At 43.1% G+C, this 26,215-nt stretch overlaps 1 protein-coding gene across 5 annotated transcripts in view; it reads left to right on the forward strand.

The window, feature by feature from the left end:
* The window catches only part of Prdm2 (PR/SET domain 2), a 102,156-nt gene that overhangs the window by 25,069 nt on the left and 50,872 nt on the right, over positions 1 to 26,215 (forward strand). For all 5 annotated transcript variants that reach the window (XM_034502068.2, XM_076933793.1, XM_034502069.2 and 2 more), the window contains 4 exons: positions 5,711 to 5,825; positions 7,319 to 7,422; positions 16,015 to 16,167; positions 22,540 to 22,666. In XM_034502068.2, coding sequence (XP_034357959.1) covers positions 5,711 to 5,825; positions 7,319 to 7,422; positions 16,015 to 16,167; positions 22,540 to 22,666 — 499 coding nt within the window. The remainder of the gene's footprint in view (positions 1 to 5,710; positions 5,826 to 7,318; positions 7,423 to 16,014; positions 16,168 to 22,539; positions 22,667 to 26,215) is intronic.

Genomic DNA, 26,215 nt, shown 5'->3' on the forward strand with positions numbered 1-26,215 from the left:
ACAAGCTTTTGATGTTATGAGACTAAGTCTGACTTTATGAACCCCAGAAAGGTTGGAGCAATAGGGACCATCTGGGTTTTATCTGACGGCAGTGCTGCGCTGTGTAGTGTGGAAAGAGATTCTTCATGACTGCCCTGTGCCTGCTGTCTGAACATCCATCATAGCCTAACTGTGTGGCTTGGATCACCTAGCTCTGCAACACACTGACTGTGACTCTGAACAAGTTTCACTTTCCTCTGTAGAATACGGGCATAAAAAGTACCTCTTACAGGTTGTTGTAACACAGTGGGTGAGTGAGTGGGTGGGTGAATGGGTGAGTGGATGGGTGAGTGGGTGGGTGAGTGGGTGGGTGGATGGGTGAGTGGGTGGGTGAGTGGGTGGGTGAGTGAGTGAGTGGATGGGTTAGTGGGTGGGTGGGTTAGTGGGTGGGGTAGTGGGTGAATGTGTGAGTGGGTGAGTGGGTGGATGAGTGGGTGAGTGGGTGGGTATGTGAGTGGGCAGGTGGATGAGTGAGTGGGTGAGTGGGTGGATGAGTGGGTGAGTGGGTGGATGAGTGGGTGAGTGGGTGGATGAGGGGTGAGTGGGTGGGTTAGTGGGTGGGTATGTGAGTGGGCAGGTGGATGAGTGGGTGGGTGAGTGAGTGGGTGGGTTAGTGAGTGGGTATGTGAGTGGGTGGGTAGATAAATGATGAGTGGGTTGGTGAGTGAGTGGGTGAGTGAGTGGGTGAGTGGGTAGGTAAGTGAGTGTGTGGGTGGGTGAGAGGCTTTCTGTGCTTGGGTGGCCCTGGAATAGTGTCTGATCTCTTCTCTGTTGAGTTCACTGCCTGTATGGTCGTTGTGATAATTAAGTGAAGGAGCATTCATAAAGCATTGAGCACATGTCTTGACTCAGAGGGAAAAGTGAATCTTATCTTCCCTCAGGTCTCTATCAATCTAACATTTTTAAGTCACCAGGGCCAAGGGACAGATGGTGAGGAAAGGCATGTCGTTCTTCATAGTTGCTAGTAAGGTCGGACCTGGAACATCACATTTTTAAGGTTTTCCTGTTAGGTAGTGGGGACAGAGGTGGGGAGAGATAGCTTCATGAGCGGGAGGTTGGCAGGTGCTAGCTAGCCATTGTTGCCTCCCACTCCGCACAGTGCCAGCATGGAACAGGCACTCAGGAAGCATTTGTTAATGACTGAATGAAGAAGGGAAACTTGTGACCATCAGTTGGGGACGACTGGCTCTCTCTGGTTTGAGGGAGTAGAAAGTTGAAAGTATCAGATTGACAGATACCAGTGCATTAGTTAAGACTCAGTAACTCACTAACATACGAACGACATTAAACTTCAGGCTTGCTGTCCACTTGACATGTTTGGAGTGAGTCCTCATTATAGGAAAGCAGAAAGAAAAGTCATGTAACATTTTCCATCTAGAAAACAGAGGTCTCGTTAAACCCCAGAGCAGGGATGTGCCTGTCTTCAGTAGTGCAAGGACAGACACTTAGACCTGAGCGCCTAAGGAAGCACAGCTGCTCTGTGTTTGCCTCCTTCGCCTTTAGCTCCGTGCTGGTGGATGCTGTTCTCTAGGCTTACCTCTGGCTGTTCCTGCCTTAGCTCTGGCTGTCTCTCTCATGTCCTCTGTTCTGAACACACTGACCTTTTTTTGCTTAACTGTTCTCTGAGTTCACCAGGCTTCTTCCTAATCATGATTTGGTTCCTACTATTGCTGTTTGCATTTTGTCTTCACACTTGAAGCCTAGCATATTTTCTCTGAAGTGGTGCCTGGACTCCGGTCCTCACTGCTCATCTTCTACACATGACCAGTGCTCTGAGCATCAGGCATTGTTTGCATTTGCTTGTTTGACTGTTCCTTACTACAGAGAGGCATTTTTTTTGGAGCAAACGGGATGCCCAGAAGGGCCTCAGAAATATATTAATGCATTAATATTGAGTAGATAGATACTGTAGTTTCTTTTAGATTAAGACCAGAAAGAGAAACTGTTATGATTGTTTCACATAAGAACCAAGGCAGGTCAGTTCAGAGTGTGAAAATACACCCAGTATTGTCTAAGTAAATGTAGAAAAGAGTCTAGCTTGTAAGTGCTTCAATTAAAAAATATTCTTTTGCTTCAAAGGTTTGTTTCTAAAATTGCATTTTCTAATAAAAAGGATTTTTGTGTAGTAAGCCTCAGTATTTATGGTTTCTGCTCCTCTAGACTTTACCATGTTCAGATTGAAAATATTTGGAAGGCAAAGTTGCCTCTCCACTTAACACAGACAGCCTTTTGTTTTTCCCCTCATCTGTGCTCCCTAAATAATAAGGTATATGATGTGCTTACATAGTATGTAACTTGCACTGGACAGATTAAAGTATATGAGAGGATGTGTGCAGACCTTATGCGTATTTTGTGCCTTTCATATAAGTAACTTGAACACTTTTGGATTTTGTCACTACAGATGTGTGGCTGTGAGTGGGGTGTGTCCTGGTCCTGGATCAGTTGGGTAACAACTGTATCAGCCCTATGGAGTATCTATTACAAATTCAAGACAAGACATCCTGGCATACATTGAAAAATATATTCTGAGAGATGACCCTGTTAGTTCAAGTCTGTCTGTCTTAAGAGAGATAGGGTGATGGGGTGGAGAGGTGGCTCAGCATTGAAGAGTTGCTTTTTGGGATGGTCTAGGTTTGGTTCCTAGCACACACATGGCAGCTTACAACTGTCTGTAACTCTAGTTCCAGGGCATTTGACATCTTCTGGCCTCTGTGCACAAAGCACACATGAGGTGCATTTGTATACATGTAGCCAAACACACACACACACACACACACACACACACACACACACACACACACACACACGGTTTAGTTTGCTTTGGTTTTGGTGTTAACAGAGTTTCTCGGTTAAGCTTTGGTTGTTTTGGAGCTCTGTCTGTAGGCCAGGCTGGCCTCAAACTCAAAGAGATCTACCTACCTCTGCCTCCTGAGTGCTGGGATTGGAGGTGTGTGCCACCACTGCCCAGCACAAATTTTTTTTGAAAAATGTTACATTAGTTATCTTACAGAGAATCATATACTTATTCAACTATGTAAATGCAACAAATATTTAGACTCTCCAACAGTGGGGATGAGAGACACAGAGTATGTCTGCTATAGTCTCACAGGGATGCACAATTCAACACATAGCTATACAAATAGTTATGAAAAATCGCCTAAGAACTGTAAAAGAAATATAGGGAAAGAGGGGGTGGTTGCATTGAGCCTGCCTTCTACTTCTGAAGCCATTGCTTTTCTAAGAATGTGGAGCAGTTTGCAGCCGTGGAGATGTTCCAGCAATTAGACAGATGGGAGGGAGGAAGCCATGGCTGACAGTTTCTAGAGTATTCTGCTATGAATTTAGTTGCATCTTATTTTCACTGAAGTCAACTACAGTGAACAGAGCTTATACTAGAAAGATGAGCCCTCATTAAAAATTGTGGTTGAGTCTAGTTGTGGCATTTCATCTTCCTCATCCCAGTGCATCAGCTGGTGAGGTGGGAAGATCAAGGCTACTTACTTAGCAAGACCAAAAGCAAACCAAAACATAAGACACCCCAGAGAAGTGGTTGACCAAAACAGCACCTTTCTCCCCCCACCCCACCCTCAGCAGTTCTGCCGAGGTCTTTTATAGTTACAGGTGTTTCAGGAGTTTTAGTTGTTGAAGCTACACATTTCCTATGGAAGATCATCCTTGCCTTGGGTACCTCCTGCTGCTATTCCCATGAGTCTGAAAATTGAGGGGTAGGGGTAGGGGTCTCTGATATTCCAGTGAGTCTTAATGGAAACCCACAATGACTGGATTTGGGCTTTAAAGTTAAACTAGTGTTCAGAGTCAGCTATGAGCAGCCTACGCCACTTTTCTAGGCCTCAGTTTCCTCAGTTTTCTAGGCACGCGCGTACCCGCGCGCGTGCGTGCGTGTGCGTGTCTGTGTGTGTCTGTGTGTGTGTAGTGTATTTGTCTGTGTGTCTGTGTGTGTGTAGTGTATTGTGTGTGTGGTGTATGTCTGTTGGGCTACCTCTTGGGGAGGCCACAGCTGAGGGAAGGGGAGGAAGAAGGCTCTCGTTGATTTTTCTAAGTGGCCAGCCCGACACACTCATAATTCTGGCTAATATTTATTGGTGCTATTTTGTTTATTGGTGCCATAGGATAATCACATAATAGGATATTATTAAGTCAGTACTTTTCCCCTTTTGGCAGAAAAATCTTATTCATTTTCCCAAATATCCAGCTTCTGTATAAAACATTTTAAAATGAGAATCCCATATATAGAAGTGAGAAATGTCTGTTAAGTTTATAGATACTTTTAGCTAATTAGACGTATAGGAGGCTATTTTCTGGGGGCAATTTGAAACTTCTATTTTTAGAAAGTATATTGGAGGTTTTGTTGGGAAAAGGATGTAAGTCAGAGCAGAAGAAAGTATTTGTGCCTCAGAAGCAAGCACACTGGTAGTTTGGCCTTGCCTCAGAAGTGATGTGTGATAGATGTCCTCTTGGACTCTCTGACTCCAAGCCAGCCAGGGAACAGCCCACGATGAATGGAATTGTTGGAATTGATTTTTTTTTTTTTTTAAAATATTGAAATTCGGGCGTTTTTGAGCTTGGATGGCTTGTTTGCTTGCTTGCTTTTGTTTTGTTGTTTTGTTTTTTGTTTTGGCTTGTCGCCTAATATTTTGTTACTGTTTTTGAGACAAAGTGTTTCTGTTTTATGTTTCTGTTTGTCTGGAACTTGATATGTAGAATAGGCTGGCCTTGAATTCACAGTGATACTCCTGCTTCGCCTCTGTCACCCAGTGCTGCGATTAAAGGCATGTTCCACCAGGCCTGGCACACACCTATTTACATAGTGAATTCCAGGATACTCTGGGCTATACAGAGAGACTCCTGTCTTGAAAAACAAACAAACAGACAAACAAACAAAAATTTAAAATGGTTCATTGCTGTAGGAAAATTAGTCTTTTTAGTTTTCAGTTTGATTTGGAAATTATTCTGAAAGCTACATCCTGGTTTTCCTTGTTGATACCAGTATCCTTATTCCTTACATAAACATCTAATGCTAATCTTATTTCTTACGATTCTGAGGAATTCCAGCCTAAGTTTTGAGATGTAATTGTATAACATTCTCTATTTCCTGTCAACTCTGAGATCTTGTGGTCTTTGCTGTCTAGTGGCCTGATACACAGCGCTCAGCTATTGCTTCTTGGCAAGTCCCACTTGAAGTGAGGGCTGACAGTGAGTTGTGACTCTGTGGAATGCCCAACCTGCTCAGGTTGCTGGAGGGATACAGGAGGGAGGCAGCATCTCAGTGGTCAAATGGCTTTCATGGAGTGTGCCAAAATTACTGTTTTAGGGTTGTAGTGTCTCGCTGGTAGCCTTTGATTTAGAGACAGGTGTAAGCTGAGCTTTGCTGCCCAATTCTGTTAGAGAAGCAGCACAGTGCTAGGGATGTGCATATTTTGAAACTGGATACAGGTGGCTGGAGCAGAATAGACCCTGGCTTGCAGCTTGCTAGTGCTTCATTACTAGGCTCAGCAAGTCCACACCTGTCCGCGTCTGCTTCGTGTACTCCAGCTTCAGTTAGTTCTCATTATTTGCTTATTGAATGAGAATAAAGAGCAATGCAAAGCAAAACAAAAAGCACTATGGGTTTTCTTCCTTTGCTATGACCCTTCTGCTGTTTGCCTTGCAGAACACCGAGTCTGTGGCAGCCATTGAGACTTTGGCTGAGGTACCTGAACATGTGCTTCGAGGACTTCCAGAGGAAGTAAGACTTTTACCATCTGCAGTTGACAAGACTCGGATTGGTGAGTACTTTTGTTGTGGGAGAGGCAGCTTTCTGAGAGAGCAGGGATCATGGTAGGTCGGCGGCGTTATGCCAAAAAAGGAAAGGTTGACCCTCACTTAAAAGATTATGTGGGGTGTATGTACTTTCTACATAAGAATACAGGGTGGGTGTAGACTATAGAAAGGAAACCAGCTTCTACCTGCATATTCTGTCCTTGGTTCTGTGTTCCAGTGTGCCCTCCTCTGCATTTCCATGGGCCTCATCCCACAGAGTGGGTGGTTTCCTCTGATTTCACTGAGCCTTGAGTGTGACTGTGCTATCACATTTATTTCCTTACTTTTCAGTTAGTTGACTTTATATCTATTTCTGTTACTGAGAGTCTGCCTTACCCATTGTCTTATCATTTCCACTTAAGAACCCTTTGTGGGTATTGGAATGAGCGATGTAAGCTGGCTAGAATTTCTTGTTGAGCATACAAGCTTGTTGGTATTTGAGTTTTGTGTCTGGATGTAGGTTTTAGATACAACGCTAAGATCTTGGAAGAACACACTCCTGAATAGATCATGCTTCTATCCTTTTATCATTTAGATGATCTTCTCATGAGTGTTGTGATTCTGATCTGCACTTTTAAAATTCTCATTGGAACTTTAGTGAGCACTGGGGTTCTTATATTGTTTTGTCTGAACAGAAGTGGCTGTCTCAGAGTTTAACTGATTGTCAGTGTTTATAGATGCAGTTCCTAGCTAACTTTTGGTGGGAGTGGCGTGTGTATGTCCTAGCCTCCACCTCCCATTCTGTACATGAGGGAACCTGGCCAGAATGTGTGATTCTTTTGACTGCAGGGCTCCTGCTATTCTACATCTTCATTCATTTGCTGTACTTTCTGGTAGGTTTTATGACAGGTGAATAGGGGATAGAAGTAATCCCAGGGATGCCATAGGTTAGCATGTATGCTGACTCTGAAACTCTGCAAGCAAGATGTCTCATGAACTTTGTTTTGCAAAGCTAATGAATGGAAACTGTGTTTCCATTGTAATTAGGCAAATCAACTTTAAAAGTATTTATTTATAAAACCCAAGTCCTAACCATTATAAGAACATTACAAGAACAACTTTTGTTTAGTAAGGACACTTGAGGTCTGTACAAAGACAGAATGAAGAATTTGAATTATTTGTAGTTTTATTCCATTCATATTTTTCTCTTATGTTAATTTTCAAGTGTTTTTGATTGTACTACATATGGTCTATTTTACATATAAAAGTTAATATAAACTTTTAAAAAGTTGCAATAAATGCAGATTCTTTACAGACTATTTAGAAGATATGGAGGGGCATACAGAAGGAAACTCAGAATCCCCTGAAGGACTTTATTTGGTTTGATTGAACTTAATACAGTTACTTTGCTGTTAAGCAACCTAGGTTTTTAATTGTTTTATAAAACTTAATGACATTAATGCTCTTGATATTTAAAATAACCACATTACATTATAAAAATACTGGTTTTATTTTCTAGGTGTCTGGGCCACTAAACCAATTTTAAAAGGGAAAAAGTTTGGGCCATTTGTTGGTGATAAGAAGAAGAGATCCCAGGTTAGGAATAATGTCTACATGTGGGAGGTAAGAAAGTTTCTAGTTTAAAGAGGCCACTCCATGTTCCCACAGGATCTGACATGTTGGAGTTAGAACAGTCATTTAGATATGTTCTTTATAAGTTAAATATTTTCATTAAAGAGAAAATGACTATTGTGGATAGACTGTCATTTGCATGTGTTTATAGTTTGAAGCTGCTCCATTTTTCTTTTTTTTTTTTATTGGATTTTTTGCTCCATTTTTCTTGACAGGTAAATGGCACATCTATGTTTTGTATTCCTTGCCAAGGACATTTTGCCTTGTACTAAAACCTTAACTTCCTGTGTCATTTATGAATGAAACAGATACATCATAAACTGTACTCTAAAAGCTGCAGAGAACAGTATTAAATTCCTCTCTGCATGTCAGAAAACGTGACACATTTACATTGAACTTTTAATTTGTTTTTTTCTCGAGACAGGGTTTCTCTGTGTAGTCCTGGCTGTCCTGGAACTCACTCTGCTGGCCTCGAACTCAGAAATCCACCTGTCTCTGCCTCCCAAGTGCTGGAATTAAAGGCGTGCGCCACCACCGCCCGGCAACTTTTAATTTTACGAAAGGATTTTTTTTTTTTTTACTTCATAGATTTTCAACAACCCTGGAGGCCAGAGCAGGGAAGTGGCAGCCTTTTATAGAAGCTCTCAGTAAAGGAGAAGCTGCCTTTGCTTTCCAGGTCCAGGCCTGAGTGGGGCAGATATAGTCAGAGCCACACACGTCTCCTGGGACCAGTGGGACAGTTACACATGTTCTCCCAGATTGCCTGGGCCAGATTCTGCTTCTACACTAGTTTCCTGACTTTAACTTATGTGCTGTGAAGTCTTCCATTTAAAGAGTGGGGTACTGAAAACATTTTATTAGGGTACTTGTGTTCTTGGGTTTGGCATGGGATTCTGAAGGTTAGTGCCCTGGGAAGCACCTCAGGGAACAACTTTACAAGCTCCATTTTGAATGAGAAGAAATCTTATCTGTTTCATACGTGTTGACATATAAAAGCCTGACAGTGAAATGTGTGAGCACATACCTCCCAAGAATTTCAGGGCATTGGGGGGTGAGGGGTGTCAGTTCTTAAGGCTGTAAAGGTTATAGCTTGATCTGACAGTTTCATCATTTTGTGTTTGTTTCTTGTGAGTCAGTTGTTTGTGATAGTATCTGACTGTGAACCCTGGGGGGCTTTGGGAAACAAGAATTTACCACAAGGATCAGGACTATTTGGAAGTGAAAGAGCTTTGTAATTGTAGAAAAATGGCCTGGTCACAAAAAGTCTTCACTATTGAAGATACTACCTTTATCTTGAGTATTATTAAAAATGTGTTACCTGTACAATCTTGCTGTCAAATAAAGCACCTTATTAATTTAAAAAGTTTCTCAAAAGAAGCTAGCAGGTATGCTTGGCCTGGCTAGTAATCAAAGTGAGGAGCAGCAGAAAACCACGTGCTTATTTACAGCCTATGTGTGCAGTGCCTGGTAGGACAGGTGCTGTCACTGCTAAAGGGGATTCAGTGGCACCTAGTACCCAGTGTGAGAGTTTGCTACTGGGCATGCTGTGTAAACCATCACTCAAGTCTTGTGAGATTAGCATCTGCATTCAAATTCATGTATCGTATGCTCGAAATGGTGATTTGCAGCTGAGAACTACTCGGGACTCATTTTCCTCCACACATCACATCCTAGTGCTACTGATGTAAGACTTTGTATATGTAGGCTGCAGTTTGTAACTCACGGTGAAAGTAGCACTTTTTTTTTAGTCAGGTTCAAGTTTACATCTTATTCTTGTGAAGACTGACTTTTTCCTTACAAGGAAGAAACATCAGAATTTCTTTCACTTAGTTCTCACATCTGAAAGGGCTTTTTCTTTTTAAGAAATGTTAGAACAGGATATGGATGACTTGGGTGTGTATATATGTGTATGGCAATATATCAGAAATACCAATTATAATGGGCATATTTGTCATAAATAAATTGAAAATGTAAAATATTTCCTATTAATTTATTGGGCATATTCCCAGATTTGTATCAGAAAATCTCTTCCTAATATCATAGAAAGAGTTTATCATCAGAACTGCATCTTGGTGATTGTTCTTCCACTAAAGCCCCTTAAGACCTGCTTAAAATTACTTACCAGTGGAATCTTCCATCCCGGCTAGTAGACCATTGTGTGCTCACCTAAGACAAAGTGTCAAATTGCCTTGCTTGAGCCCTTGACTGTCTGACTCCTTAAGTCCTCCAAGGTTTCACTGAAAGCACTCACATTCCTCTTAATCCAGAGAAAGATGAATGAATGCTCACGGTGAGTGCATGAGGTAGGTTCTCTAGAGAGGAGAGCATGCTTTGATCTGCTTTAAGCAGGACTGTGGGGACCTGACATGCTGGACTGTCTGTAACACTTCTTTTGACCATCCTGGTGTGTTGAGCAATATCAGAATTTTGAAACCATCCATGATAAAAAGTTCTATCCTTCCTTTTAAAGGCAGAGTCTGGCTCTGTAGCCTAGGTTGACTTTGAACTAGGATCCTTTTACTTCTATTTCCCATGTGCTGGAATTTCAGGCATGGGCTGCTATATGCTTGGAGCTGATAAAAAGCTTTGGGCTTTTTTAAAATCAAGTTTTGTGCTCACATGGTTGCTAATGAACAGATTTTTAAAAAAAAATTCTGAGTAAGATTTATTCTAATAATTTTTAAAGAATAGATTGTTTTATTTTGCTTTTTATTGCCTTGAAACAGAGCCTTGGTTGTAAGTTAGCCTCAAACTCCTCCTGCCTTGGCCTCCTGAGTGCTGGTGGTACAGGCACACACCACTCTTCTAGCTCTTAATTAGATTTAGTTTTTAAAACAATGTTAGGTTCAGAGAAAAATTTATTGGAAAGTGGAAATATTTCTGTGTCAGTTGGGTTTGTTTGGCTATGATAAAGTGCCACAGCCTGGGTAATGTACAGAAGCTCATCATGAGGGCTGAAAGGTTCACGAACAAAGAGCTCTGTAGATCTGAGGAGAGCTTCTTAGTCTATTAGAGCATGGTGGAAAGCATTAGAGATCAAGACAGAGCCCAAGAGGAAAGCTGTAGCCTGAAACCCATTTATAACCTGCACTCTTCATCCACAGAGCCAGAGCCACAACCTGAGCGCCCCATTACACCCTGTATCTCTACACAGTACATGCATTTGGAACCCATTTCTACCCACTTTATCTGCATACCCACAGGGTTTTCACCCATCAGAATCTCTGGTATTCAGTACATAATTCCTTCTTCAGTACAGGGATTCATGACATGTGCACCTGGCCCAGTTATAAGCCTTAAAAATTTAAACAGTGCTAGCAAGGTGCCTCACTGGGTGAAGGTGCTGCCACCAAGCCTGATGACCTGAATTCCATCTCCGAGCCCACATGGTGGAAGGAGAAAACTGACTCTCTCAAGTTGTCCTCTGACTTTACTTGCATCTCTCTCTCTCTCTCTCTCTCTCTCTCTCTCTCTCTCTCTCTCTCTCTCTCACACACACACACACACACACACACGAACGCAGGCACGCACGCACGCACACAATGTAATTAGAAAACAAAAAAGAAAACTATGTGCTTACCATAAACTACAATAGTATAAGAGTATATAAAAAGTTCACCAGAAGGTAAAGTTCACTTAAACTAGCATCCAGGCATCTCTATGAACATTGAACATTCTTTTAACTCTGCATTTAGAAGTTACTAAGCTAGTGAGGAATTGCTTTGGTCAGAGTCTCCTGTCTCATGCGTCTCCTGTCTTGTCTCTTCAACAATAGTACCTGTTCTCACACCATGTGTAGGAGTGTAACATGCTTGTTTATCACCAATGTCCCAGGCTCTGTCTGTGTCAGGTGTCAGTTACTTTGTGGTTGCCCTTTTTTTTTTTTTTTTTTTTTTTTTTTTTTTTTTGTGGCTGCTCATAACTCTGTTTGCCTGCCTGCCATCCATGATTTACCTTCTTTTGAACATTTAAAGGAGTTTACTCTTGCTGAGTATGTATAGTTCTTCCAAGAATAAACTCACTCTCCATGCAGCATTCTGGCTTGTCTGACAGTTTCTGTAAGATACATTCCTAGAAGTGTAAATGTTAAGTCAAAAGTTGTGTAAACTTCTGTACGCTTCTGTACGTTTTTGGTCAGTTTTGCCCAAAAGACCTTAGAAAGATTTATAAGACCAACAAGAGTATATTTTTTTCTAGGCCTTTGAAACTTAGTATTGCTTATCTTTTTAATAGCCTTTTTAGGAAACTGTTCTTTTATGTGAATGATTGCTGCTTCTATTGCATTTTGATCATCTTGGCAATAAATTTTTGTGTAGAGGACAGAGGGAAGAGGTAGAACTGCTTATCAATTGAAATTGATACAGAAATGATCACTGCATAGTGAGAAGATCTTAATACAGCTTTTTAAAGGAGCAAAGCCCTTTTGTGTGAGTTACTGTTGTGAGTAAATGTTAGTGTGTGAGCTCGATAGGTAGTGCTTGTGCTTGCTGTGTCCTGGTAATTGGATGTCACTTAGACAGAGCCTGTTTCAGAAACTGCTAGTGATGCTCACTGCTGTGGTCCAGCTGTAGGAAAGATTGTCTCTAGATCCAGCGTACACTCTGTGTTTTAAAGCTCCAAATCTAAGAGGCATTTTAATATTTTTTAAGCATTGTGACACATGATGATACCATTGAAATTGAACTTTCAGTTAATAAGGGACATTTTATTGGTACACAGCCACATTCACTTTATCTCATGGTCCAGAGTATGAGACTTAGGCAGAAAAGTCTGGATTCCTAGTGGCTCCTTGAGGACTTCAAGATGCTATACCTGGAGTAAAAAACCAGACTAAGCCTCTGGTTGCCATCAGTATTCTTTCTATAACAAAGATCATACAGTATTTTATAATGTAGACCCTTCTCTGTCATCACTGTGACAGGATGCCAAAGACAGGTTCTCTGAAGTTAGAAAGGTTTGTTTTGGCTCACAGTTTTATGAGTAACCATCTACAATTGGGTGGTCCTGCAGCTTGGACCTCTGTGGTGTATCCTGGCAGGAGCACATGTAGGAGCAAAACTTTTCTATTTCAGACTGGGGCAGAAATAGAGGGATAGGCAGGATCCTACAGTCCCTTCTGAGGCAGTGGTGTCAATGGCCTAAGGACCTTCCTTCCACCAGGCCCCACATCTTGAAGGTCCATTATTTCTCAGTAGCACCTGCTTGAAGACTGTGACTATACATAAGGCTCTTTGATTCTCACCCAGACACAGCAACCTCCTGCAAATCTCTGCAGAAAGCATAGACCTGCATACCAGGAAAGGTTGCATGCCAAGTGGGCATGTATACTGCATTTTGAATTTAGATTATTTTAAAACTATTTTTAAAATGACTGGATTACATAGAATTAAAATGTAAGTTATAGGACATTTATGCTTGAAGAAGAATTACTACCTCAAGTGTTCAGTGAGAAACAGGGAAGGAATAGGGTTTCCTTAACTGTAACTTGGAGGGATCAGGAGTGGGGAGAAAGGTCTGTCCTTTTGTTCAGTGCATCTGGAGGTGACACAGGGGTGACCTGCTGGACAAGCACTTTACTATGAGTTATACCCTAACCATCAGAAGAAGGATTTAGGAGTGTTCTTAGTTAAGGGCTCTCCTTTCTTGCTCCCTGTCTGCTTCTCTGTTTCATTTTGATGTAAGGAATAAGAGGATCAAATTTGAGCCTGGCTGGGATTTTCAGTGGCTTGGTTATTCTCCTAAATTGCCCATCTGCTATGCTTGCTCATTTTCGAAAGGGACTTAATAGCATTTCATGGGGCTGGAGAGATGGTTCAGTGGTAAGAGCTCATACTGCTGATGCACAGGACCTAGGCTCTGTCCAGTAACTGCAGCTCCAGGGGATCTGACGCCTAGCTTCCTTGGGCACCAGCATTTACGTGCATACCCACACCTTCCCCATAGATGGAACTATAAATACATTTTTAAAATTTAAATATCAAAACCATAATATTTATAGGTTACACTGTAGACCGTTACAAATCATGTTCTCATCCTAGCTCCTCAATAACAAGCTAAAGCTCAGTACAAATGAGAACACTACACACTTGAAGTTTTAAGTTGAATTTTAACTTTTTAATTTTAATTATTTTAAGACTTGGTCTATGTAGCTCTGGCTGGCCTGGAACTCATTATGTAGCCCAGGCTGGCCTTCAATTCACAGAGATCTGCCTGCCTCCACCTCCCAAATGCTAAGTGCTGGTATTAGAGGTGTGCATCACCAAGCCCAGCTGGTTTGTTTGTTTGTTTTGTTGTTGCTGCTGCTGCTGCTGCTTTGGTTTTTTTTATTGTTGCTGCTTTGTATTTTGTTGTTTTAAAGTGTAACAATGTTGTGGTTTTCCTGGGCATCCAGCAAACTTAGGATACTTCATGTAGGTGTAGCCTTCAGGGTAGCTCTGTCTGTTTCCCCACCTCCACCTCAGTGTAATGGTATTCCAGTAGAGGAAAGGCAGAAAGTTAAGATAAACAAAAGAAAAAAATTACTGAATTATTTCATTTTCTCAGAGAAAACTATAGTTTTAGATTATTTTCTCTTCATATTTTCTTCTATATTCTTACATTTAGGCTGAAAATAAATAGTTCATTTTTTTCAACTAGTGGTTTTACTTAGTGAGTGATGTCTTTGTATGATTTCATGTGTATATTGATGGATACACTACGGAGTGAGATCCTCTCTCAGAAAACAGAACAGAAAAGGAAACAAGCCCCCCCCCCAAATACAAACACACCCCCTCCTGAATCCCCTCTAAGATATTCATCTTTTTCTATGGAACTTTTTTTTTTATACACATCTTTGTGACTTAGAAGATGCCTCATTTCCCATTGAGATACAATGAGATAATAAATAAATAAAGAATTTACTCAACTGGAACATTGTTATTTTTGCAAAGATTTGTTTTGACTTAAGAGCCAGGAAGTTCCAGCAGAGCCCAAGTAGTTGTTTAAGCAGATGGATAGTCAAGGTGCCACCTTTGCCTTCTGTCCCGTGGGTTTCCTGTCTCCTGCTGCTGTCTCTGCAGTCCCATTGATGCCTGTCAACACTGCCAGTGTGTGGGTGGTGATCCAGTGAGAACTAGGTATCTACCAATAGACCTCAAAATTAAAAGAAAGGAAGAAAAAGACTATGTCTGAGGCCAGGGGCACAGTAATACTAATACCTGTGTGAATCAGGAAGACTGACTGAAACACTCCTGTGTCCGTCATCCACTCCACTTTCCATGTTTGACTCTGCTGTCAAATGGGACTCATAGCTCTTAAACACTGGAAAGCAGCTTTTGTTGTTTTGTGTACTATGTTTAACATCAAAGTTTGCAACTGCGTCAAACATACCATTTGTTTTGGAGAGGCGGGGGGAGACAGAGAGAAGAGGAGACACACTTTATGTCCGTCTGTCCGTCTGTCCATCTGTCTTACCCTGTAAGATCTGAGGGAGGCTTGGGTGCTGATGGGAAGATAAGAAGCCTTGGGTGCCCAGGCTTGCTCATGAAGTCAGCATCTCAGCCATTAGCTAAGAGAGCAGGACCTTTGTTCTAAGGGAAAGTCACCTAATGAAAGGTGATGAATGTGGTGGGAGAGGAAAGAAGTAAATGGAAGGAGTCAAGGTGTGTGTGTGTGTGTGTGTGTGAGAGAGAGAGAGAGAGAGAGAGAGAGAGAGAGAGAGAGAGAGAGCAGGAGCGAGAGAGCGCGAGAGAGAGCGAGCGCGCAAAAGAGAAAAAAGGCACCTACAATCAGTAATCAGTCTTTTCTTCCTAAAAAGAATGACTATTTGTCATTTTGGTTCAATTTACTTAAGTATTTTGCAATCTGGTTTTAGGGAATAAACATGTATGTATGCACATATAAACTTCAGACTACTTGCAGAGTTGATGTTCTTTCAAATGAAAGCATGGCCAGCTAAGAGTTTTTTGACAGCATCTCACAGGAGGAATTGAGCAAGCATGGGTGATTAGAGAAGCTTCCTGCTAGAGTACATTCTGTGTCCTAGCTTTTCTGTTTTTTTGTTTTTTGTTTTTTTTGCAGCATCCTAGAACTTTGCAAACATGTTTGCTGAACCTTAGTTCTGACACACATGCCGGATGGTTTAGGCGTTAAGGGACAGTGAAGTTTACAAAACAGTTATACCTTGTCACTCACATGGTTGATTCACAATGTGTGTTCATTTTCTGAAGTCCCTGTAAATCATGCTGGAAAGAGACCACTGAACTGTGTACTCAGCAGTACAGACCTGGGTGGGACCACCAGAATATCTTCGAAGGCGCGTTGCTAAGTCACATCTGAGAGACTGTAGTTATTACCTCTTCCCATGCACGGGGAACATGTGTAGATGAAGCATATGACCTTCAGTTCCTCGTGTGCTGGGAGGTGGGATGGGTGACCAGGCCTACAGAAAGACTAAGCTGCTGTCTCTGCTTGTATTTTTCTATATTGCTTCTTTGAAGTGCTTTTAGAGTGCTTGTATATAGTGAGAAAAGTTGTTTGGGAAGTTGAAGATGAAGCTGTTTTGAGGCATTCCTATCCTAAGACAAGCTTGTTCTCCATCCCTAGGTGTACTACCCACATTTGGGGTGGATGTGCATTGATGCAACCGATCCGGAGAAGGGCAACTGGCTGCGCTATGTAAACTGGGCTTGCTCAGGAGAAGAGCAGAATTTATTTCCACTGGAAATCAACAGAGCCATTTACTATAAAACCTTAAAGGTAACGGTGTTAGTGTTCATCTACTGCTGGCTACTTTGCATGCATTCTCTAAATGCAGCCTAATTGTGACTGAACAGAACAACTTCACAGACCCAGAATGGACTTTGTTTGAAGTGGTTCATCCATGCACCCAAAGCTGCATGTTAAATACATGGTTCATGAGGCCTTGCATATGGTGGAGAGCTAGAGCAAGAAGATTGTGTTGAGTAATTACAGACTGCATCTTTCTTCATACTATTGATTATCTGTGGCATCTGCTCCCCTCCTCTTCCTCTGACACAGATGCACTGGGAACTATCTGGCAGATTTACCCACTGTGAGTCGCTGCAGTACCATGGCGGTGCCTGTTAACAGCAAGCACACTCATAGTGTTCAGAGTGAGTGACGCCTTGGATTAGCTTCTCCTTTCCTTTGATTATATTCAGGATAGATTTTGGGGATATATTTCTTCTTTCTGTCAAAAGGGAAAATTAGTTGCAGAGATGAAGGGGACCATAATGAGAGCTGGTGCTGAGGGTACCCAGCACATTTGGGACCTTACTACTAAGATGCTTTTCATGTTGGCATGTTTCTGTGGTGAGCAAGATTCTGGTACCCTCTTTGGTTTTCACTGGTCATGTTTCTGTAGCAGACAGATGTACATTCCATGTATGGAATGTTCTAGAATGGAATCTTGGGGCTGGAAAGATAGGTGTTGCCTCTTTTGGAATAGATATCTATGTCCAAATTGCTGTAACAAGCAAATAGCTCTTCATTCAGTTGGTTCCACTAATATGTTACAAGCTGGGAGACAACTCTATAGATTTTTTCTTTCTTTCTTTTTCTTTTTTTTTTTTTTAAGTCTTCACAGAGTTGGAAACTGGGGCATTCAGGCAGCGTTCTGAGTTCATAGGTGTGGTAGCATAAGGCCTTCTACAAGTTGTGTTAGTGTGTGGCTGTCAGATGTTCTTCTATTGTATTTTTCTAGCTTTGCCACTGTGACATGTTTATACCTAAACCTGGCTCCTAGGCCCTCTGGATTTGGATTTTTTTTTTTTTTTTTTTTTTACCATGTTCATATTTAGGCTGCCCAAAACCTGTTTTCCACTGTTTTCCATTTCTTTCTGCTGAATTGAAGCCACTGGCTGTTTTAGTAGACATGCTGCCTGGTTCCAAAGGGCACTAAGGGTTCATTTTGTTTATCAAATGCATCTCAAGCAGGAGAAACATCTGGTTCTGTTGGCAAAGGTAGAATCCTGGTAGAGACAGCGTGCCTGTGAGATAGCAGTGTAAGCTAGGGATGGAGACAGCTGAGTAAAGTAAACTAAGGATGGGGATAGCTGGGTAGGCCGAGCGTTCCTTATTTGCAGTGTTTAGTATCAAAGTGTTTTGGACTTTAAACATCTGCATACACTTAGTTCTTTAGGATGGGACCCATGTCTAAATACAGACTTGACTTGTATCTCAGATACATCTGAGACAAGTGGACATACCGGAACTTCATGTAGGGGCTCTGTTGTCCTGGTTTTGATTGTGGAGTCATGTCACCACAAAGAACTTTGAAATTTTGGAGCATTTCTGGCTTCAGATTTTTGTATTGGGAATAGATGTTTAACATAAACAATTAATTGATACAGTTGCTATAAAAAGCAGACAGTGTGCTGTGGGTTGGTGTGGGGTATTAATAACTACTCCAGGTGGCGCTGACCAGCTGTGCGCCAGAGCCTAGTGCTGATCTCTGTACACCCAAAGGCCTGACCTTGGCAGTTGCTCCGGTGTGTTTGAGACCTTTTGGATCCCTCAGCTATGATCTGCTGTGTTCTCCAGGAGTCAGCATTCCTGAGGTAGGCTTTGTAAATGAATTACAGTGGATGGCTCTGGACTCTTCTTTAGTTTTTTGCAAGAAATCTTGAAAATGATAAGGAGTACAAAATAAAAATACTGGTTTTCTTTTTTGTAAGAGAGTGTCTGTTAGCTTGTAGCTCCACACTATAGCAATATCTCAGTCACTGACAACGTGGACAGCTGCCCAGTGCAGAGCAGACTAGGCTCCCCTTCAGTACCTCACCAGTCTACCAACATGTAAGTGGTTAATTTATTCAATTTGGAGTACACACAGGTTTTAGGTTGTGTTCTGCAGTAAAGACTTACTTGAATTGACGTTAAGTGTTCTCTCTCAGGAGTTTATATTGTTTTGTCCTCTCTGTCTTTGGTGCTGAGGCTCAAGCTCAGGGCACTGAGCTTCACTCCATCTCTGTGTAGATGTTTAACTCATTTCTTTGTGAGGTAAAGCTGTCTCTGCTGATGCCCCAAGAGCAGTGAAAAGGCAACCGAGAGGTAGATACAGACTCTTGTTCTTAGAGGCCTGGGTGTCTCCGGCTTGCTTCTAGCCAGTATTCTGACTATGCTGTGATGGAAATCACTATGATAAGTATATATTTGTCCTCATTCCCCTTTACTTTGAAACGTTGCTTGTATTTTATATTTTCTAGAACCCTAATCATTTCAGATAATATTTAATAATACCATTTTCTATATATGGCATAAAAAGAGAACTGAACTAAAATTTACATAGTCTAAAAACAGTTTAATTTTGGAAGGCAAACAAATCATATTAGTTCATCAGAGTGCCAAAAGGTGTTTGTGATGGCTGTTTTAGCTTATTAATAGATTGTCAAAGTAGGGGTTTTGGCTAAGTTTAGCTGATTTAAGAAAGGATATGAGACATTGGTTCAAAAACAGTAAAGGGACAGATTTTAGCTATTTTTGGAGGAACAAAGTAAACAGTGGCTGGTTCTTTTATTTTAAATAACTTGAATATTTTGAGATAATGAGAGTTCTGTAGACAATGAAACAAAGTCATGCTTACTGTCTGTCTTCATTAGTTTTTTTTTTTTTTTCTGCTGTGAACAGACACCATGACCAAGGCAACTCATATAAGGACAACATTTCATTGGGGCTGGCTTACAGGTTCAGATGTTCAGTCCATTATCATCAAGGTGAGAACATGGCAGTGTCCAGGCAGGCATGGAGCAGGAGGAGCTGAGAGTTCTACATCTTCATCTGAAGGCTGCTAGGAGAAGACTGGTTTCCAGGCAGCTCGGAGGACGGTCTTATAGCCCATATCCACAGTGACACACCTACTCCACAGGGCCACATCTTCTAATAGTGCCACTCCTAGGCCGAGTATATACGAACCATCACATTCCACTCCCTGGTCCCCATAGGCTTGTTCAAACACAGGAGTCTGTGGGGGCCACACCTGAACATAGCATAATGCAAAGACATTTAGTCCAACTTCAAAAGTCCCCTTAGTCTATAGCAGTCTCAACAGTGTTAAATGTCCAAAGTTCAAAGTCTCTTCTGAGATTCATCCAGTCACTTAACTGTAATCCCCAAATCAAGACAGGAAATCAGCTGGACAAACTCCAAACTCTGCATCTCCAAGACTGATGTCAAAGCAGTCTTCAGATCTCCAACTCCTTTTTTATCTTTGTTGACTGCAACACACTTCTTTCTCCTGGTCTGGTTCCACTCCCTGTTAGCAGCTTTCCTCAGCAGACAGCCCATGGCTCTGGCACCTTGAAAATCTTTGGGTCTCCAAGGCAACTTCAATGCTATATCTTCTTGTTTCAATGTCTAGTATCCACTCAGAATCTTCTGTGCTTCTCCAAAGGGCTGGCGTCACTTCTCCAGCTCTGCCCTCTGTAGCACTCTAAGCTCAGGTTGATCCACTCCACTGATGTGGCTGTTCCTGGTGACCATCCCATGGTACTGGCATCTCCGATGTGTCGGGGTCTTCCACTGCAACTAGGCTTCACAGGCTCTCTTCATGGTGCCAAGCCTCAAATCCTTTACAGGACCTTCAGTCCTAGGCTGTCAACTGGAACTGAGGCTGCACCTTCACCATTGCCTTCCTTGGCCTCTCACAGTGCTGAGCCTCAGCTGCTCTTCATGACCCTTTCATGCCTTCAAATCCAGTACCACTTGGGGGGCTCTTACCCGTTACCAAGTCCAGGTGCGCCATGGGGTTACACCCTTGGCTATCTCTAGAACACAGCATCTTTGTGCTCTCAGAAAACATTTCCCAGAAGATTTCACCTCAGTGATGCCGGTCTCTTCTTAATCACTGCTAATTTCTTAGCTCCAGCTAACCAGCATCAATTGTTACAGTATTCCTTTCTATTCTGGACTCTAAAGCCAGAGTCATGTGGTCAAAGCTGCCGAGTTCTGCTGCTTGCAGGAGCTGGATACATGGCCCCTTGTTCTATTACATCATCATCAGCTTTCTGTTTTCCAACTCCTTCACTGCCTAAGCTTGGCTGTCCTGGAACTTGCTCTGTAGACTGACTGAACTCAGAGATCTGGATGCCTGTCTCCTAAACACTGGGACTAAAGGTGTGTTTCACCAAGCCTGGATTTAAGTTTTTCTTCACCTAGAACTTGCTTTGTTCTAGGCTAGCCTTGAACTCAGAGATCTGTTTGTCTTTGCCTCCTGGGATTAAAGGCTTATACTACCATGCCTGGACCTAAATTTAGCTGGGTGGGGTCTTGTCCCAAGGATGGCTACTAGCAGAATACTGGCTTTTGGGCAGCTAGGATGAGGGAGAGTCTTAAAGCCCACACCCACATTGACAAACCTATTCCAACAGGGCCACACCTTTGAAGAGTGCCACTCCGTGGGCCAAGCATATACAAATCATCACACTGTCCAAACTCAACATCGCTGATGGGATTTCCTCTTTAAAACAAAAATAAGGACTGAGTGTTGTGCTCACACTTTTAATGCTACTGCTTTGGAGGTAGGGGCAGGTGGATCTCTGAGTTCAAAGCTAGCCTAGTCTACTAGAGTTCCAGGCCAGTCCAAGTTACATAGTGAGTGAGACCCTGTCTCAAAAAGCCAAACAAACAACAAACAAAAACTCTAGGACCAGATTCTCAAATAGCCACAGTGCACTGCACATCAGGAAGCCAGCACCTAGGCAATATTCTATTAGCTGATCGTCCACTCAGCCAAGATTGTATCTGCTTTTGCAGTCACATCCTTATTGAAACAGAATTCTGGCTCTCATTTGTCCCCTAGGCTTGGGCAGTTCCTTTGGTTTTTGATAACTTTTCAGTTCTTGGGAGACTCAGTTTGGTCTTCATCTTGATTAGATTCTACTTATGCCTCTGGTCATCCCAGAAGTGATGTGTCCTCTGCCTGGTCTCAGGAGGCAGGTGCTGTCCATCTGACTCCTTATAAAGACTCTTCCTCCGTCTATGACTGATAGCTGTTTATGGGGAGAGGGTTTGACAGGAAGCAAATGTTCTGGTACATCTCACACTCTCACCTCACCTAATACTGTCAGGTCTACTGGGGAGCCTTGTCTGGATTGGTCTGTGTTGGTTGCAATATGGGTTATTTTAATTGTCTCATTCCCACTCATTCTACACTAAGCAAGAACATTCCCTTTTTTGTGTCTCTTCCTGTGATCATCTGTGTCAGCATGTGGGCTTAGATGGCCTTTTACTTGAACTTTCTGAACAGATGAGTCCCTGTCAATGAAAGAAAACTATTAGCTACCTTCCCAGTTCTGTTTAGAACTCACTTTTCTGCTCAAAATATTTCTTCAGGATGTTGCAGGTAGAATAGTTGTATGATGGTGTCCGGTGTGACTGTAAAGAATTTAATGTTTTAGGACCATAATTCATGAGAGGTATTCTTAGGGGTTTCTGTAACTAGAAGTTGTGATGTATACTCTTGATGTGTTTTCACAGGCCTGCGTTGCTTTGATGACTGTGCACTGAGGATGTTAGGTTGGGCTCTGCCTGAGCTCAGCGCTTCTGTACTTAAAATAGTGGTTGTGTGCATGGATTAATTTGTGCTTGGAATCAGAAACGTATGCTTCTAACTCCTTCCCATGTCATTTGCTTCTTAATAGCCCTTTAAATTTCTCATTCACTGGAATTTCACGGGCACAGTGGTCCCATGTTTTAGTTTCTCTTTTGCGTGGGTGGCATGAGGCTTGGAGGTAGCTGTAAGAATCTGGTGATGGAGGCTGAGCACTAGGCTCAGATCAACCGGTGCATGCACTCCTTCGATCCTCTGTGACAAGCTGCCAGGTCATCATCCTGTTTGTCCCAAGTGCCCTCCCTGCCTTGGCCCTGTCAGCCAAGGAATTTTCTGCTAGCCCTGGCCGCGGCTCCGCCTTCTGTCCCCGGCCTGCGGCCTAGGTTCCGCCTCCTTCCAGCGCGCACCCTGGCCCCGCCTCCCCTCCGCGCGTGCCCGCGGCGGCGGCGCCCTCCCGACAGCTGTTTGCGGTCGGCGCGCCGCTCTTGCCCGCTGCCGCGCCGCCCCCGCCAACAACCGCGTCTCTGATTGGTCTGCCCCTTGTCTCTTCTCTTTGGTAGCCAATCGCGCCTGGCGAGGAGCTCCTGGTCTGGTACAATGGGGAAGACAACCCCGAGATAGCAGCTGCGATTGAGGAAGAGCGAGCCAGCGCCCGGAGCAAGCGGAGCTCCCCGAAGAGCCGCAGAGGTAGGAATCGCCGCCGCCGCTGGGCCCGGGCCGCACCCACGCCGGCCTAAGAGTCGAAGTCCGGGCGTCGCCCGTAGCGTCGCGGTGACCTTTTCCGGGCTTGGCCCGCCGTCTCCGCCCGGCCCGCTGCTGAATCACGGCAGTCCCGGCGCGTTCGGGCTGTTTGCGAACTTGTGCCTGAGCGCCCGCGCGGCGGGAAGTGCGCGTGCGGCCGCCGAGTGCGGGCCCGGCCCTGCTCCCGGAATAGGGCCGGCCGCGCCGCGAGGGAGGGCCGCCTGCGCCTTCCGGCCCGGCTGACAGCGCAGGACGCGGCAGAGGAGGGAGACGGGAAGGGAGAACCGGACCTGGGAGAGACAAAGATGGGGTGCACCGGGAGCCGAGGGCGGTAGGCTGCCGCACAGAATGTGTTGGGCTTTGTGGAAGTTTAGGACGCTTGCGGTGCCCTCAGTTCTGTGTTAAACGATGTTTTGAACAGAAGGTAGAGTGTAGTCAGTCACACTTATAAAAGGGAGGGGATAATTTGTGGGTAGGAAAACACTTTGGTTGGCTATATCATATTTCCAGCTGGCATGCCGATACGTCGCCGGAATATTTTTTACGAAAAACTTTTAATTTGAATTTGGGGATCTTTTATTTGCGTCTACTTTGAGTACAGGCCAAGGCACGATATGGTCGCTTTTATTAAAACAAGAACTTTGGGAATTTTTTTGTTTTGTTTTTTTTGCTCTCTCCTTAAATCTTAGTAAATCCGAACAAGCCTGTTCTTTTCCCAGACATTGCAAAGTATTTTGTGGGAGTGAGGCTATAAATAAAAGTATAAACATGGTTTTGGAAAACTCTCAAGCCATATTTGATGAGCTCATTGTGACTTTTCAATTCCATATTCTTTGCATTTCACGGCAAAGTGAAATAGCCTCACCCAAGGGATGGCTGGTGGGTCGCTTGCTGAATACATTTTTCTGTTTATTGACGGTGATTTAGTTGTTGTTTTAGGTCAGTAAATACTTTGATTCTGGGTCACATGATAAGAGGCCAGAAAATTCCAGCTCTCCCTCAAGTATTTTAACTCTGCATTGAGATTTTGTTGGACGGAGGCTCGGCATTATGTTTTCCATGCCATGATTTGTCTTGTTTCTGTATTTAATATGTATTTCGTTTTTAAGCAAGAATCTTGCTGCCAGCTTTCTAGAAAAGGTATGACTTGTGGAGGCCGAGGATTAGGGGATCTGGGGACTTTGTTACTGTGCCACTATACTTAATTTTGACATTTAATCAGATCTGTAACTTCATGGCAGTCTTACTTTGCTTTGTGGTAAACTTTGGTGTGTGTATTCAGAACCTGTTTCATTATTCTTTTTCTTTATTCCTTACTGTTCCATTCAATTCAGTGTGGAAGAAAAACCTGAAACTAATCTTTTTATTTTATTAGTGATACACAAATGTACACATTTCATGATGAGATTGCTGGGTTTTATATTGTTTGGTGATTTTTTTTTGTCTGTCTGTCTGTCTGTCTATTGTTTTTGTTGTTTTTTGAGTCAGGGTTTCTCTCTGTGGTCTTGTGTGTCCTGGGACTCACTCTGTAGACCCGGCTTGAACTCGCAGAGATTCGTCTGTCTCTGCTTCCACCTCCAGAGTGCTGGGATTAAAGGCTGTGGACCACCCCCACTTGGCAGTAATTCATTTCTTTCTGCCCCATTATTTTGATAAAGAGTCTGAGCAGCAGACAGCTCACTGAGTCCTTCTTGAACTTTAATTAAGACTTGTGTGGAGTTCATTCTTAGAGTGTACAGCCACTCTGCTTTAGGCAGCTTCAGAAGAGGCCGGTTTGCTCTCTGCAACCTAGAGTTTGGAGAATTTAATGAATCAAACATTTCCTAATTATGCTGTGAAATCTAACTTACAGCTTGTAAGATCTGAAGGCAGAACTTTTTATATTGTCAATATGACTTTAGACATTTTAAATAATAGTATCAGAGAGAATCAAAGTAAATTGATTCAGAGGCAGTGTGGACTATTTCTGAGAGCCAGATGTTGAGGACATACAGCTGTCTAGTAGATTGATATTGGGCATAACCTCGTACTGTTGAAACAAAGGACTGAATTCTTCATAGTTCTGAACCTCAGCTCCTTTGCATGGCATCTGCTATGCCTACATCTGTGTGTTGCCAAGAGAGACCTTTCAGAACTCATCAGATTGTTGGTGGATCCTAAGGACTTTCGAGTGTGAGAAGCCCTGGTTCCCATGTCGGCTATCCACCAACCTGCCTGCCTACCTCCCTACCTACCTACCCACTCACCCACCTACCCACCTCCCTACCTACCTACCCACTCACCCACCCACCCACCTACCCACTTACCTACCCACCTACCTACCTACCCACCCACCTACCCACTTACCTACCCACCCACCCACCTACCTACCTACCCACCCACCCACCCACCTACCCACTTACCTACCTACCCACCCACCTACCTACCTACCTACCCACCCACCCACCTACCTACCTACCCACCCACCTACCTAACCACCTACCTACCTCTCCACCTACCTACCTAACTCCTCGCCTACCTACCCACCTTCCTACCTTCCTTCCTCCCTCCCTTCCTCCCCCTCCTCTCTCTCTCTTTCTTTGTTTCTTTCTCTCATTAATGTTTGTTAAGCCCTGCCATGGGCTGGACTTTCTGGCCATTTGTGCAGTTCCTTGGGTAACAGAAAGGCAGGTGCCGCCAACCTAGACTTGGGGGAAATGGGCATATCAGGAAGGCAGTGGTCAGTGTTTGAGTGGCTGGCAGGTAGTTGGCCCTTAGTCAACACTCAGACAATGTATAAAGAAAGAACAGTACATAGTGCTTTGAGAGGGCAGTTCATATTGTACCTGACCGAGGAGCATGCAGTTTTCCCGTGGTTACAGGTGTACATGCACTAGGCATTTTTCACTGGAGCTCAGCTTTGCATTTCTACTGAATCGTATGCATGTCTGAGCAGCCTCTGTAAGGTTGAATGTCAGAAGTGCCTTGGTTTGGACAGGTTAAAGCTTTCAGGTAGAAAAGTGGGAGGGTTTAGTGGTATGTTTCCAGCTGTTTTAGTATGAACTGTATAATTTATAATGGAGCAGAGAAAGGCCACATTTAGAATTTTTATTTCTTTCTTAATTTCTGTCCCCTATTCATGACTGAGAAATGTAATTGAGTTTGCTAACCATAAGTAATGACTGTTAATGAATCTTTCTTTGCTTGTTTAGAGACACTGGAAACAAGACTCAGGGTCTTGTGGTGCTAATAAGCAAGTTCTATGCCACTGCACTAAACCCAGTTCTGGTGAGTGGTGCTTTGAAACTTCACTGCAGTAGCAGTGTGTGTACAGAGTCCTACCTGAAGGAGGAGCAATAGCAGTATTACACAGATGGGTTTGGTGGAAGGAATAGGAGACACAGGTACCTAGGTCTCTGCCTGGTGTGGGACTGTGGGCCAGTCTTGACACTGTTCTGAAGTACACCTTTTCAGCTTTAAAAAATGAGTGGTTGTGAAGTCACATGAGCTTCAGCG

This window comes from Arvicanthis niloticus, chromosome 5, assembly GCF_011762505.2.
Source record: "Arvicanthis niloticus isolate mArvNil1 chromosome 5, mArvNil1.pat.X, whole genome shotgun sequence".
NCBI lineage: Eukaryota > Metazoa > Chordata > Mammalia > Rodentia > Muridae > Arvicanthis > Arvicanthis niloticus.